The sequence below is a fragment of the Medicago sativa genome, chromosome 8, assembly GCF_051527215.1.
Source record: "Medicago sativa cultivar Bolivia chromosome 8, Bolivia_mono, whole genome shotgun sequence".
In the NCBI taxonomy this organism is placed as follows: domain Eukaryota; kingdom Viridiplantae; phylum Streptophyta; class Magnoliopsida; order Fabales; family Fabaceae; genus Medicago; species Medicago sativa.
This window is the reverse complement of record NC_140756.1, coordinates 12147777-12163425: the sequence shown is the minus strand read 5'-3', so window position 1 is coordinate 12163425 and position 15649 is coordinate 12147777. Positions and strand designations below refer to the sequence as shown.

General features: G+C 30.8%; 1 protein-coding gene across 1 annotated transcript; it reads right to left on the bottom strand.

The window, feature by feature from the left end:
* Window positions 1-11848: 11848 nt before the first annotated feature.
* Window positions 11849-13905, bottom strand: LOC146897011 (inorganic pyrophosphatase 2-like). The gene is made up of 3 exons (XM_085732607.1): window positions 13644-13905; window positions 13151-13474; window positions 11849-12372 (listed from the first exon to the last, which is right to left on the bottom strand). The coding sequence occupies exons 1-3, from the start codon at window positions 13782-13784 to the stop codon at window positions 12016-12018; spliced, it is 822 nt and encodes a 273-aa protein (XP_085588733.1). The 5' UTR covers window positions 13785-13905; the 3' UTR covers window positions 11849-12015.
* Window positions 13906-15649: the final 1744 nt, after the last annotated feature.

The window sequence follows — 15649 nt, the reverse complement described above, 5'->3', positions numbered from 1 at the left end:
TTAATGTTGGGGTTATAATAGTTATTAGGTAGATCAAAAGTTTTGGTTAAATACCCAAAAGCACCTAGACCAGTTTAAGTTAAAGCACTTAATTCTCAAAATATATTTTGTGATTACATTTAAGAAGAATCTAACATAAGTCCGACCTAAACACGTTTAACTACCGAATAAATATTTGGTTAGTTTTAATTACTTGGGAGTTATCTGTCAAATCAAACTAATGCCAAGGTTTAATTTATAGGGAAATGTTAATAGGTGCCTCCAGAGCACTGATTAAGTATATTAAAAATGAAATTATATAATAGTTAATGCATTGAAATTGTGTAATTAATTTATAAATAGTCAAAAACAGTTTTCTCTTATGATAATAATTTTCTTTTTTGGTATGTTTAACCAGTGCCCCGGGGACACCGGTTAGCATGACCCTAACTTATATAATGACACTTCCAAAGTCTACTTCAAAATATTAACTTTAAGTTGTATATACGGTAAATTCACCTTAAATATTCTCATCAACCAAATAAATTTGATATTTTTTTATTTATTCTAATTTAATTAGTCTAATTTAATCCGGGCCGTCTTAAAGAATTTAGAGAGTCCGCTCTAAACTTAAAAATTGAGCCCTTAATAGGAAAAACACGAAAAAAGTACATTTTTAAAGTAAATTTTAAATAACATTCAAAAACTTGTAAATAACGTCAAAATGAGACATGTTCTAATCAATAACATCTTAATAAAACTTCATACTATTATCATTCAGGAATACAATGGAGGCAATTATTACAGTGGAGAACCCATGCATGCTTTAGGATTTTTGCTATTTGCATCAATATTCTTACTTTTACAGCTATTTGCATACCCAGATATTTTTGTTTTACACCTCACCACTAGATTGACGTATGATATTGATTTTTAATGCTTAATTTACTTTTAATGCTTAATTTTCCCATAAAAATGACTTTAATGTTGTTATTTTACTCCCATAAAGCGACTTAACTTTGATAGACTTTTATTTTTCCATAAAAGCAACAAAAAACACAGAACACGAGTTTTCAAGGCTAATACTTCAATTACTCATCTACTACACCAAATCAAATGCACATGCTATTACTTGCAAATACTACCTTCGTCCCTAATTATAGGGTCATTTTGGAAAAATAACGGGAATTTAGAAGAAAAAAATTGAAAGTGGTAATAAAGTTTTTTTAATCGCTATTATTTTTACAATTTTATCCTTTAAGAGAGAGAGTTAGTGTATGTTTTTAATATAGTATATAGTATTTAATGTTGATTGAAGAAAAAGATATAAAATAAATAGGGGTGTATTGGTAAAGAATTAATTAATGTAATTGAAAATACCAAAAGGGTCTTATAAAAAGAGACAATTTTTTTCTTCAAAAGGGCCTTATATTTAAGGACGGAGATAGTAAATAATAATGTAAACTACTAAAAAAATATTTTAAGTCTATAATTTCTGATCATATTTTTACTCTTTTTCTTTTGTATATAGTGTAAATGATACTCTCTGATACCCTTTTTATTGCCTATATATATATATATATATATATATATATATATATATATATATATATATATATATATAATTTGAATTAATAATAATAATTAATGAAGTTAAAATTTTAGACCTCGTAATTCAGTGTCTTGAAAACGCCACTGACATATTGTTTAATTGATTATTTAATTGTTGCCTAATAATAATGATTGGTTTAAAGCCAGTTATTTCTAAAACCCAATGTAAATTCATGTGACAAGAAGTCGTTTGTTAAACAATGGTTAAGCAACCAATTTTCAAATCGTATCATATACTACTATTAGACATCTTAAGTTGGTTGCAAACTGGTTTAGAAGGTCTTTGAAAACGATTCAAAATACAGCTTTTGCACTAGTGCCAAGCTTTGTTGTGAAATATGTTTCAAGAATATCGTGTGTTATATATTTTTGCGAGTGATGAAATTATCGTATGAAGAGACTAAACATTTTCATTACACCAATCTCATCATTAGGGAAATTATGGATAAGGATATATTATCTCCATTCATAATAATTTTCGTGGTGTAACCAAAAAAAACATGGATGCGTCCCCTGATGAGAGTTCAAAGCACTACAAGTCTTTGTTGTTGTATTATTAAGTATATTTTTTTGGTAGTGTCAAGTATATGATAATAGCAATTTGATACAGTAATATACTGCTACAAATATTCTAATTATTTCAAAATTTCTAACTACGTGGGTTCTAAAGATCTCAGAATGAGTAAAAAAAATATTTGTGTTATAATGTATACATTCCAACGTATATTGTAACACCTCTAACATAATAATAAATATACATTATTTATTAATTGGAATTTATATGTCTCATTGTTCTTTATTTGGTTTTGTTTTTTACAATAAACTTTATTATTGACAACAATATAAGGGATGAATGAGTAAGTGAATGTGTTTGTGTGTTACATTGTGAAAGACACAATTAATTTATTTATAAATTTAATGTAAGTTGTAACATATGATATAAAGTTTATGTAAAAAAAACATAGAATATAAAGCCAATAAACGTCGTTGTAGTAAAATAAAAAATATAAGAAAAAAACATGAATTTACATAAAAAAAAGTGTAAGGAATGAGTAAACGAATATATTTCAAGCGTGACAAATTAAAAATATTATGACATGACAAAATCATGATTATATGTCTAAATAATGATAACGAGTCAATAATAAATCTATAACTCTATTTTAATAAATTATACAAACAAATTCTATGTTTTTTACGTTTTGCTAAAATTGAAACAAAACACGTATATATCCACCACTAAGTAGTTTTAATTATTCTTATTTTTTTTACAGAAGATTTAAGTATTCTTATATTCATCACCATTATTGTATTACACGAATACAAAAATAATCACAGTGAATTCAAATATTTACATTAACTAGCCATCAGCGTATATAATTTGCCATTTTAGAATGTATATAACTAATCTCATACTCCGCCGAAGTTTCAGGCCATCGAATACCACCGTCAAATCCACCATTGTTCACCCCTAATGGTGGAAACATCGACGCCGCCAATCAGAGGATGGAGGCCATCTTTCGTTTAGGTGTGTTTTCATTTCTCATCTTCTCGGTGAGTTTTTTGGTTCTCATGTCAAAATTAAAGAAACAACATGAATTAAAGATTGCAGAAATCAACCATGTTTTCTGCAATGTACTTTTTGTTATGTTAAATCTAGGGTGGGTTAATATGTTTCCCAGGATATGTTTCAAAAATTTCTATAAGTATCGTGTGTGGATTATGATTATCTTTATCTTCGATATGATTATCAACATGGTCGCAACTTCTTTGATTACTGGGCTCACCAGTATAACGGTGTGTATGATTTGAGTTCTAGCTTATTTGGTATTGTTGTTTGTTAGTCACAAGGACGAAGAGGAAGAAGACATGTTGAATGCCGCATGGGTAAAATTAATATTTCATATGAGCAGATTCTCTTTCCTTAGTTTCATTGCAACTTCTTCAATTCTCACAACAAAATTCAAGGAGAATTACGAAATCAAACTTAATAAAGAAAACATTTATGTACCAAAATATATGTGTTATTTAACCTCATGGTTCTTGTGTTCGTTTATCTGATGTCTGCAAAACATGTGAGTGACTTTCCATTTTAAATATTGTTCATATTGACTTCCCAAACTTAACCATAAAAATTTATACAGATCAATTAATATCAATGAAATTAAATTTGTCAAAAATTAAACTAAAATGAGATCAAGTCCAACACTCTATTGTTGAGAGGACATTTAGGCAAACTTACCAAAAAAAAATTGATAGTAACTTAAATCGAAAATAATTTCATAACAACTCATCATATGAAGTTCAATATTCTCACTCATTAAACATAACATTAAAAAAATTAACATAAAATGGGAAACTAACTTGAAAGAATAATATAATATAATTTTGTTTTAATAAGAAAACAAGTATTTATAATAAAAGGCGGTATAAATTTTTAATCATTATGTATTTTTAAAATATACAATATTTACTCTCACATTTCTTAAAAAAAATATTTAGTCTCGCATGAAATGTATGATTCAAATAATTAATGTTTTTTGTTGTTTGAAACTTTTCAATGTTGTTTGTTTATGTTTGCTCATGGAGCAAGTACTATTTGCATTTTGTTTGTTTATGTTTGCTCAAAGAGTAAGTACTATTGTTGTTATCGTTTGCGAATTAAGTAAGATTTTCGTTAAAAACAAAAAAATCATAATAATTTTTACTTATATGAAATGTTTATAATATAAATTCACCATTTTTATAATACGTAAGAAACATATCTATAATAAATGTAAATGTTTGAATGCAAATCAAGTAATTGTTGAAATATTTTTTCTAAAAAAACACTAGATAAAAACTCTTTTAAGATTTGATTCATAAAATACCACAAATTATCTTAGCCTTTAGAAATAGGGTCGTAGCCTTTCATTGACTTGGCTACCCCAAAAAATGTATTAAAAATATATTATTTTTTAATTGGTTGGGTAAATTTATATTCAGCTACCCCAAGTAGTAAACATTGAGTTACCCCAATTAAATTCAGTTGCCGAAAATTAGCATAAATAAAAAAGTGAAAATATTACTACATTATTGATAGATTTATTGATATTGGTTTGATACTTCCAGTCTCAATAACAATTACATAGAAAACGTTTTCATAGGTAAAAATTATTAAGACAATAGTCATAAACAAATTAAATCTGAAGTGCAAAATGAAGCTAAAATAACTTTGGCTTACAAAAGTCACAACAAACAGTTCTTCTTCTTCCTAGATGCTAATAAAGGTTGATGAGATAGAGTAAACAGGGAACAAACAAACAAACTTAAAATGTAAAAACAACTTAACATAGAAGTGCAAAAAAGTTCGGCTCAAGATCCGAAAGCAACATTTCATTAAACGCTTGTAGGCATTCTTCAACAAAACCCAAGTGACCAAGACCGGTCATGAACCGATTCCAAGTATCTAGATTTTTATCATGTATGGAGTGAAACAGTTTTATTGCGGAGTCTTTGTTGCCGCAAATAAACCACATTCTAATGAGTTTCTTAATTTGACTGTTCGATTATCCAAAGTCTGTTTGATCACCTCACAATGAACATTTTTTGGACATGATAAGCTAGAACCTGAATCGCAAGTAGAAATAAGTTCATTCAAGGGTGACTGGTTTGGAGTTAAACCTCTCAAACGCATAGATTTGTATAAAATCACACTTGAGTCATGATGTCCAGCTATGTTACATGAAGTCATGAAGGAGTTCATGGTGAACATATCCATGTTTTTGTTTGCAGCAAGGAGTAGTTTGGAACGTATTCATCATTCCATCTTTTGCTGATTGAAGAACTTCTTTAATCAACAAAAAATCTTCACTAGCATAGTTCAAACTCTTCTTAACAATTTCAGCCAAAATCACATACATATTTGAAAAATCCTGAGTTCTCACATATGCATACATGACACTTGGGAGAACAGCATAATCAAAAGTAAACCCTTTTTGTTTCTTGTCAACAAAAAGCTTAATTGCATGAGTGGGATTCATTGACAGAGAAAGAGAAACTAAGATTGCATTGAAATCATTGTTTGTTTGTGGTGAGGGTTTGATGGAAGTGGCGGAATGAATAGCAGCAGTGTAGTAGTTTTTTGGTATGGATGATGATGAAGCATTGGAGAGGTGTGATAAAGAGGGGGGAATGAATAGCAGCAGTGTAGTAGTTTCTTGGTATGGATGATGATGAAGCATTGGAGAGGTGTGATAAAGAGGGTTTGATGGAAGTGGCGGAATGAATAGCAGCAATGTAGTAGTTTCTTGGTCATGCGAATGTACTTCATCTACGGGGATATCGATGCAGTAATTCAGCTATTTCATTCTTTGCCGAAGAAGAATCTTGGTTCATGGAACTGGTACCTTATCGGTCTCGTTCATTCGGGTTTCGTCGCCGAATGCGAGAAGACATTCAACGATATGTTACTCGCAAATTTGAAACCAAGCAATGCGACATTTCTTGCTATTTTTATTTCTTGTTGTCATTCAGGTGAGGCTGATATTGGCTACGCTTTTATAAGTTGATGTCTGAATATGATATCACACTAACTTTGAAGCACAAGGGTGTAATTACGGACATGCTTAGTCGAGCAGGGCTCTTTGACACGACACTTGATTTCATCTACAATATGGGCTTTCTGGGTAACGACGTGATCTGGGGTTCTGTGTTTATTGGTGCCAAGTTACGTAATAACCATAAAATTGGTTTATTGGCCTTTCGCAACTTAACTCGGCGTGGAAAGGCTCGATATGAAAGGAGCTAAAAAAAATCTTACACACGCATACATAACAGATGGGAAAACACCATAATCAAAATTAAACCTTCTTTGTTTCTTATCAGAAAACAAGATAACTGCATGAATGTGATACTTTGACAGTGAAAGAGAAATTATCATAGCATTGAAATCCTTGTTTGTTGGTAGTGAGGGTGTGGATGATGAACCCATGTCGATGTGGTTGGCGAGCTATATATAACATTGACTATTTGACGTCAAAAAAAAACATTGGGTTCATCATCATCCACACCCTCACTCATAAAACATAACATTAAAAAAATTGTTAACCTAAAATGGAAAATTAACTTGAAATAATAATTTAATTTTGTTTAAATAAGAAAACAATTACTTATAATAAAAGGAGATATAAATTTTTTATCATTGTGTATTTTTAAAATATATAATATTTACTCTCACGTTTCTTAAAAAAAAAAAAATTAGTCTCGCATGAAATGTATGATTTAAATGGTCAATGTTTTTTTTTTGACGTCAAATAGTCAATGTTATATACATGGAGAATAAAGAAAATATGTATTATTTGCAAGATATATTTATTTATTGTTCGTACATTTAGTTATTGTTGTTGTTTCTAGTTCAAATGCATGACTTTAATATTCATGTATAATACATGAATAATGAGGGCGAATTATATTTTTACATGATATATTATTGTGTGTGATTGATATGTTATGACCATCGACTTATTTGATTCTCTGACATTATCTACATCTAAACTAAATCAACAACAAAACAGAAATTGTAACATTATGTTGTAATGTGTATATTACAATATATATATCATGTAGAATGTATATTATGTTTAAGAGATAGTATAATATACATTAATTGGAATGTGTACATTTCAATATATATATATATATATATATATATATATATATATATATATATATATATATATATAGGGGGCTGCTAACTTACATCAACCTAAAAACACTAAGGTGCAAGTTAGCAAGCTACACCCACTAGTTATTTACCAAAAGACCAATCTTATCCATTAAAAGTATTTTTTAAACAAAGGATTAATTGGTAAATTTCATTCTTAGACAAAACATGAGAAACATGTTTCCTTAAATTTTTCTAAACAATATTGAATGTTAATTTTTTTTCCCTGAAGCTTTCGTTTTCTTTTTTCCTAATGAGACTACTAAAGTTTTGTTTTTGCTTGAACTAGTATTGTTGCAAAATAAAACAATAACCAGTAAAAAAAATAAGCACTTCAGGCTTCTTTTTTTTTTTTTAGGAATTGAAGGTTTTTTTTTATCTAAAAAATTGGCTCAAGAAATAAAAATAAAAATTGAAAACGGAAACAAATGTTTAAGTTCAACGTCAGTGGTGGCTTTGTTTTATTAACAAAAATAAAAAAGCAAGTGTCTTGCAACGCATTGTAAAAAAACCGTAAGCAGCGAAAATATAGGAAACTGTTACATATGTTTTTTTATAAAATTAAATTTACAAAATTATCCTTCAACTTCTAGTGAACTTACAATAGTAGAATTTGGTTTTTTTGTCAAAAGCAAGTAGGTGTAGCTTGCTAAATTGCACCTTAGTGTTTTTAGGTGGGTGTAAGTTAACAACCCCCATATATATATAGGTTAATAGGTCTTTACCCCCTGTAATATAGGTCATTTCCGGTTTTCCCCCTGTAATTTTTTTTTTATTTACCCCCTGTAAAAAAATTTGTTTTGATTAACCCCCCTAATAGGCCAAACAAAAAATGAAAATTTCTTGAAAAATAAATAAAATCGGTTTTTGTTTGGCCTATTAGGGGGTAAATCAAAACAAATTTTTTTTACAAGGGGTAAATCAAAAAAAAAAATACAGGGGGAAAACCGAAAATGACCTATATTACAGGGGGTAAAGACCTATTAACCATATATATATATATATATATATATATATATGATGTTTTGATGTACACATTTTTTTCATTTGAGTTCCTTCAAGTTATAACATAAGTTATTAACTTACTTATGAGTTATAACCTAGAGCTTTATAAATTTAATGTAAGTTCTAACATAGGATATAAAGTTTATGTTAAAAAAAACGGATATAAAGTCAATAAACGTTGTTGTAGTAAATATAAAAAATATAACAAAATAAAACATGAATTACATAAAGAGAGTGTAAGGGATGAGTGAACGAATATATGTTAAGCGTGACAAATCATAAATTTTATGACATGACAAAATTATGACTATATGTCAAAATTATGATGATCTGTCAACAATAAATCTATAACTCTATTTTAATAAATTATACAAATAAATTCTATGTTTTTTACGTTTTGCTAAAATTGAAACAAAACACATATATATCCACCACTTCATAGTTTTAATTATTTTTATTTTTTTACAAATTTTTTAATTATTCTTATATTCATCATCATTACCGTAATATACGAATACAAAAAGAATCTTAATAAATTTAAATATTTACATTAACTAGTCCTCAACGTATATAATTGGTCATTTTAAAATGCAAAACAAAAAAAAAAACACCAAAAAAAGTTCCTTACTAACCCACACATTTCCGATCTCATTGAAATGGATCCTCATTACCTTACCACTGCAACTCCGGCGGAGATCCTGATCGTTGTCGGTGGATTGCTCGAATAGTACATAGTTGATGGAGCTATAGACACTGCTGCCTTTCATGTTCCCGATTATGACATGTCCGAAAAACTCGTCCCCGTGGAAAAATTTGAGTATGTTCCAAAGGCTTCACTTTAAAAATGAGTAGTTGCGCATGAATTTAATGTGAATGCCATCAAGAATGACATAGAGTACGCACATGACATTTCAGACAAGTCTGTGAAACAGTGCGCGACGCAGATTCTTAGGGTCATGCACAAGTGTGGCATGAAAACCTTATATTGGGTTAGGATTGTAGAGGTTTGTGCTCATCTTGTTAGAATTACGGAGCTTCATAATTAGGTTTTGAATCTGCAACAGCGTGCCCCGACAGAAGATGTGGTGAGAGGTCTCTTCGCCAGCGTAAATGGGAGGCTCCATACCACTTTCACCCAACTCTATGTCTTTATTGAATGAGAGACTACCTGGAGGAGGGAAGAGAGTCGCGGGTGCTGCTAATGATAAGGAGATGCTCTTTTAGGTGTTGCCACATTCGTTGTTGGTTTAGCTTTGATTTCGCTTTTGAAATTTTTCAATGTTGCTTGTTTATGTTTGTTCATGGAGCAAGTACTATTTTCATTTTGTATGTTTATGTTTGCTCATAGAGTAAGTACTATTGATGTTATCTGTAACATCCCAGACTGCTTACAAGATTGCCGACTAACCCCACAAACCAACACGAGTCTTTTCAGCATGCTTTGTCCTCACTCACATGTTTACCGGGAAACTTCCCGGTAGGTCACCCATCCGCTTACCGGGAAACTTCCCGGTAGGTCACCCATCCTAGTACTACTCCAAGCCAAGCACGCTTAACTGTGGAGTTCCTATGGATTTAGCTCCCGAAAAGAAGATGCATCTTGTTGATATGGGTAGTACCTAACAATTCTTATAAGCCTTCCTTCAACCATGTAGTCCCATACCTACACGGCCTCCGGATCCCTCTCATTCCGATGTGATTCGGTTCCTCATATCAACGTGGGGTCATCCTGTAACAGCCCGACTTCCCTGGGCTACCCGGCCTTGGCCGACTTCCACTATGGGCTACCCGGCACTGTTACTGGGCCACGTTGTGGGTGTTACATGCCCACCAGCTTCCGCCTGGTTCGTCCCCGAACCACACCGTACTAGGAGAGGTCTGCTCTGATACCAAGTGTGCTCTGATACCAAGTGTAACATCCCAGACTGCTTACAGAATTGCCGATTAACCCCACAAACCAACACGGGTCTTTTCAGCATGCTTTGTCCTCACTCACATGCTTACCGGGAAACTTCCCGGTAGGTCACCCATCCTAGTACTACTCCAAGCCAAGCACGCTTAACTGTGGAGTTCCTATGGATTGAGCTCCCGAAAAGAAGATGCATCTTGTTGATATGGGTAGTACCTAACAATTCTTATAAGCCTTACTTCAACCATGTAGTCCCATACCTACACGGCCTCCGGATCCCTCTCATTCCGATGTGATTCGGTTCCTCATATCAACGTGGGGTCATCATGTAACAGCCCGACTTCCCTGGGCTACCCGGCCTTGGCCGACTTCCACTATGGGCTACCCGGCACTGTTACTGGGCCACGTTGTGGGTGTTACATTATCGTTTGTGAATTAAGTAAGATTTTCGTTAAAAACATCAAAACAGAACTTGTAACATTATGTTATAACGTGTATATTTGAATATATATTGTGTAATATGTATATTATGTTTAAGAGATAATATAATTAATATACATTAATTGGAATGTATACATTTCAATATATATGTGTGATGTTTTGATATACATATTGATTTGCATTTGCGTTCCTTCAATTTATAACGTTAGATACTCATTTACTTATGAGTTTAACATAAGCTATACCTTAGGCTAGGATATATAATTTATGTAAAAAATAACTTAGGATATAGATTTAATTAATATTAATGTGTGAAATATAAAATCATAAGAAATAAGATATGAGTCATAATGTTTTAATACCTCATGTAGGTCTTGACAAAATCATGAAGAACGAAGTGAAGTAGAAGAAGAAACAAAGAGAGGGGAAGAGGAAATAAGATATGAGTCATAATGTTCCTTCAAGTTTTGAGTTAGTGGTATTTATCACAAAGTAAATTTAACTTTGGGGTCAAATTATTTATTACAATAGTTATTAGTCATATTCCACCAAGTTGAACCTAGCCTAGCGCCCTCCTTAAGCCTCCCCCTTGTTCCTCATAATGAGCCTTCGACAAGTTAAACTCCCTCAGGCTTCTAACACCTAACCCTCCATCCTCCTTACTCCGACAAACAGAATCTTAATTCACCCAAGATATTTTCCTGAAATTCTCGCATCCCCCCCAAAAAATATATTCTAAAAATAGTTTTGATATAAGAGATTATACATGTGGGGGCTTTGAAGAATGAAAGAAATTAAATCGTAAGAGAAGACAGGACAGACTTCAAAAGGATCAGGCAGTCACCAAATGAAAGATACTTGCTTTTCCAACTAGACAACCTCAAATTAATGCCTTCAAGGAGAGGGTTCCAGAAGCTTAAACGATGACAATCCCCGCCAATTGGAATACCCGAATACACAAAGGAAATACTACAAGTCTTGCAATATGGATAAAGGTTAAGAAGTAGGTTGTCTTTATTCATAATAATTTTTATGATGTAACCAAAAAAACATGGACGCATCCTTTGATGAGGGTTCAAAGCACCACAAGTATTTGTTGTTGTATTATCAAATACTATATGATAATAGCAATTTGATACAGTAATATATTGTTAGAAATATTTTAATTATTTTGACACAGTAATAATCTACTAGAATAATTAACCAGCACCATCAAAGGTAAATTGATATTTAGCATGTTATAATACAAATCCATATGGGACCAATTACATGATTAGCAATATTATAAAAGGTTGATTTAAATCAAACAAAACACAAGAAAAATCAGTACTTTATGATACATTTGCAATGATTGTAAACTAAAAATCTATGGCCTAACTGAAAGAGCTTTAGGCAAGGTTTCATGCACAGGAATTGATAGAGTTTGTAGCTTGCAATCACTTGAAATGAATTGAGCATTTTCCTCAATGATAATTTTGTTGATCAATTGAATCAAAATTTGTTCAAGCTCTTCTCCATCACACCAACCATGAATTTCAGCCTTAACAAGTGAAGGGTCTTTGCATATCAAATCCCACACTGGAAAATTCTTCCTTGGCATCATGAAATCTTTCTCTCTAAGCCTTAAACTAGGACAATAATCTCCAATACCATCACCAAGGTAGATAAACCTCTTGTTCTCCCCTTCAGAAAGTGTATTTTGGATTCTATCTATGATTAAACCCTGTAATATGCAAAACGAAAAAAGTTATAATTATATTTGATAGATAATATTTCAAAATGAAAAAAGAGACACATAAATCAAACTCTTTCTATTTTAAAAAACACTAGTGACTTTAGATAATAAACAAAATGTTCTTTATTTTATATTTGCACTCAATCTAGTGGCCTCAAATGATAGACAAAATACCACTAAAAATAGGTGGTTTGGCATAATATTTTAAGGCTAGACAAATTGGAGACGACAACATTCCAGCCTTATAGGATCAAGTCATTACTTGGATACAGATAATGTCATGTAATCATCTATCTTAATTTTATTATAAATATAACATCATACTACTTCTCCAGAAGATAAAGCAAGTTAAGATCAAGTTGAAAACAATTGAGTAAACATTCAAGTTCATCATTAAAATATTACTCTCTCTCTCTCTCTTATTTTATTTTGTGACAAAATACATATTACTCTCTAATTTATTTATTTTGACAAAATATTACTCTCTCTTATTTAGTCATTGAACTATAAAATATAATAAATAATCTCTAAACTGTTATTAATTTATCAAATTATTCTCTAGTACTTTTTTTAACAAAATATTAATCTCTAGTATTTCAAAAAATAGGAGAGGATGGCAATTTAGAAACTACTAACTTAATGAATTGAAAATATATTAAGAACTACTTATTAAAATTTGTAATAGTGAGCTAATTAAAAGGAAAAGAAAATAATTGATAGAACTAAGAATTAGCTCAAAATGATTTTTCATCAAAAAGAACTATACCTTGCACATATTTGGAGGGCATAGAATGCAACCATGTGAATCCTTATTGAAATCATGATAAGGTAAAATTATTAATCTTCCTTCTTGATCAACATAACCAGGATTAGTGTTAATCTCAGTGAAGTATTCACTTATTCCCAAATTCTTCAAAATTGTTTCAATGAAAAATGTATTAGCATCACTAACAATTCTCAAATCACACCCTGAAGCATGTGCTGATTTAATAGCAGGTATTATTCTGTGATGAATTGGAATCCTATGAAGAACTTTTTCAATCTCTTCAATGGTTACACCATTTGAATGAAGCTCCATCATCATCCTATCCTGTAATTCCAAAATCAAAGAACATAAACTTGAGTTATTTATTCCATTGAAACAATGCAGATTAAAAAATTGAAAAAAAATAATTAAAACAAAAAAACAAAGATACTATGATATGTGAAAAACAGAGTATTTATGAAAACAGAGCACATGAAGAGAACAAAAAACATACCATGAGGGAATTCCAAGGCATAGTGGGAAGGAGTTGATTGAAAAAATCAGTGAAACCCAATTCATCAATAACCCAATTATCACTATCACAATCAATGATGGTTTTATCAAAATCAAAAACTACAACAATATTGTTAGCCATTTTTTTCTTTGAGATATGATATGAGAAAGAGAATGTGAAAAATGGTTCACAAGAAATAGAAGGGAAATGGGTGTTTAATAGTGATTGATCTGAATTGAATAATATTTGTTGTTCTTGGCTTGGAATTGATGCAGAGAAGGAGAAAGGTATTTATAGTGAAGAAAGAAAAAGACAAGACCGAAAAAAGAAGAAGGAATCTTTGGAATATTACATAGCATCCTCGTAAAAGTGGAGGCTAAGATTAATTCAAAAGAGAAGTTACCGGTTTTTATCTTTAGATTAGAGGAATTTATCAAAACTAAAATGTTTTATTCACGTTTAATAAATTCTTATTTATCTTTAGAGTTTCTTGGTGTATCGGCATCATCTATGAAAAATTCGTCTAACGTTTGAATTTTATTTTTTAAAAATTTAATATGAAAATATGACCAAACATTGTATCATTGTATTGGCCTTAATATTTTTGTGATATCTTGATAATTACATTTTCTTTAAAATAGTTTAGTGGTTAGAATTTAACTTTTAAAATGAGTAAGTGTAGAAATTATAGATTCGAACTTAATGTGTTGTCCTTGCTAATAGAGTTATCCTTGCATGAACTGTGAAATTGTGTTTTATTTGGTTGAATAGAATATATGAAAAATTTAAATCACGTCAAAAAATAATAAAATTATATATAATCTTATAGTTTTAAAATAAAATAAAAAAATTAACCATAATTTTAAACTAGGAAAAATGTGTGCGTTTTTATATAGACGAAATGATAAAACCACGTAAACTCACACACATAAATAAAAATGTCACACTTTGAACACCACTCATGACGTTTAGTTTAACAATTTTGACATTTTTACTTATCGAATCAGGACTCGTGGACAATTCACGTGTTTTAACTAATTAGTCACTTTAGTCCCTGAATGGGGAACGATTCGTCAATTTAGTCCCTGAATGCAGATAAATTGCAAAATAGTCCCTGAATGTAGACTTTGTTAGTCAATTTAGTCCTTGAATGCAGACTCCGTTAGTCAATTTAGTCCCTGAATGTAGACTTCGTTAGTCACTTTAGTCCCTGAAATTGACCATGCAGGGACTGTTTTGCATATTATCTGCATTCAAGGACTAAATTGATGAATCGTTCCCCATTCAGGGACTAAAGTGACTAATTCCCCTATTTATTTTAAAACAAAAGAGAGTGTATCATGACATGGGATTAAAATGATATCTGAGCTGTTGGATTTGTTGAAAATTTGGTTGGCTGGAAAATCGTGGTTTGTGTGGGAAGATTAAACCATAAGATTGAGATTAAAGGGAATATTCGAGAGGTTTGGAGGATGCAATTGCAAGTATTAGGTAGCCGCCACCTGTGAGTGTGAAATGCACTAATTCCATTCTGCACCACTTCAATGGAATGGAATACTACATGCACCTCACCTCACAAGAATATTCTTGGTATAGTCCTATTCTACATATATATGTGGTATAAAATCGTGTACTTAATTTCTCATATGTTGGTAATTCACTATAGTTGTTAATGTAAGGAGTAAGGATTTTGTTGATAGAATCTTAGCTCAGGTTTTACAAGAACTTGAGTTCGAATATATCTATAAGCCTTGTAGTTTTTCTTACCTTGAGTGAATCTTAGAACCTTACACATCTATGAATTATTTTTATCACCAAAAGTAAGGTGATTTAGTGAAATTGTAAATATGCAATTGATCTCAATGTAAAATGTATTTATACTTTTATACTCACATTACATATATTTAAATCATGTTCTGTTTGTTTGATATTACGAATAGAATGTAATAATATTTTTACTCATGTTCAAATCTTATTAATGTCAATTTTTGTGGGCTAGACCATAC

Coding starts and splice junctions, on each gene's coding strand:
- LOC146897011 (XM_085732607.1), bottom strand. CDS start 13,784: ATGGCTAACAATATTGTTGTAGTTTTTGATTTTGATAAAACCATCATT. Junction 13,475..13,643: donor TGCCTTGGAATTCCCTCATG/GTATGTTTTTTG, acceptor TTGGAATTACAG/GATAGGATGATGATGGAGCT. Junction 12,373..13,150: donor GCCCTCCAAATATGTGCAAG/GTATAGTTCTTT, acceptor TGCATATTACAG/GGTTTAATCATAGATAGAAT.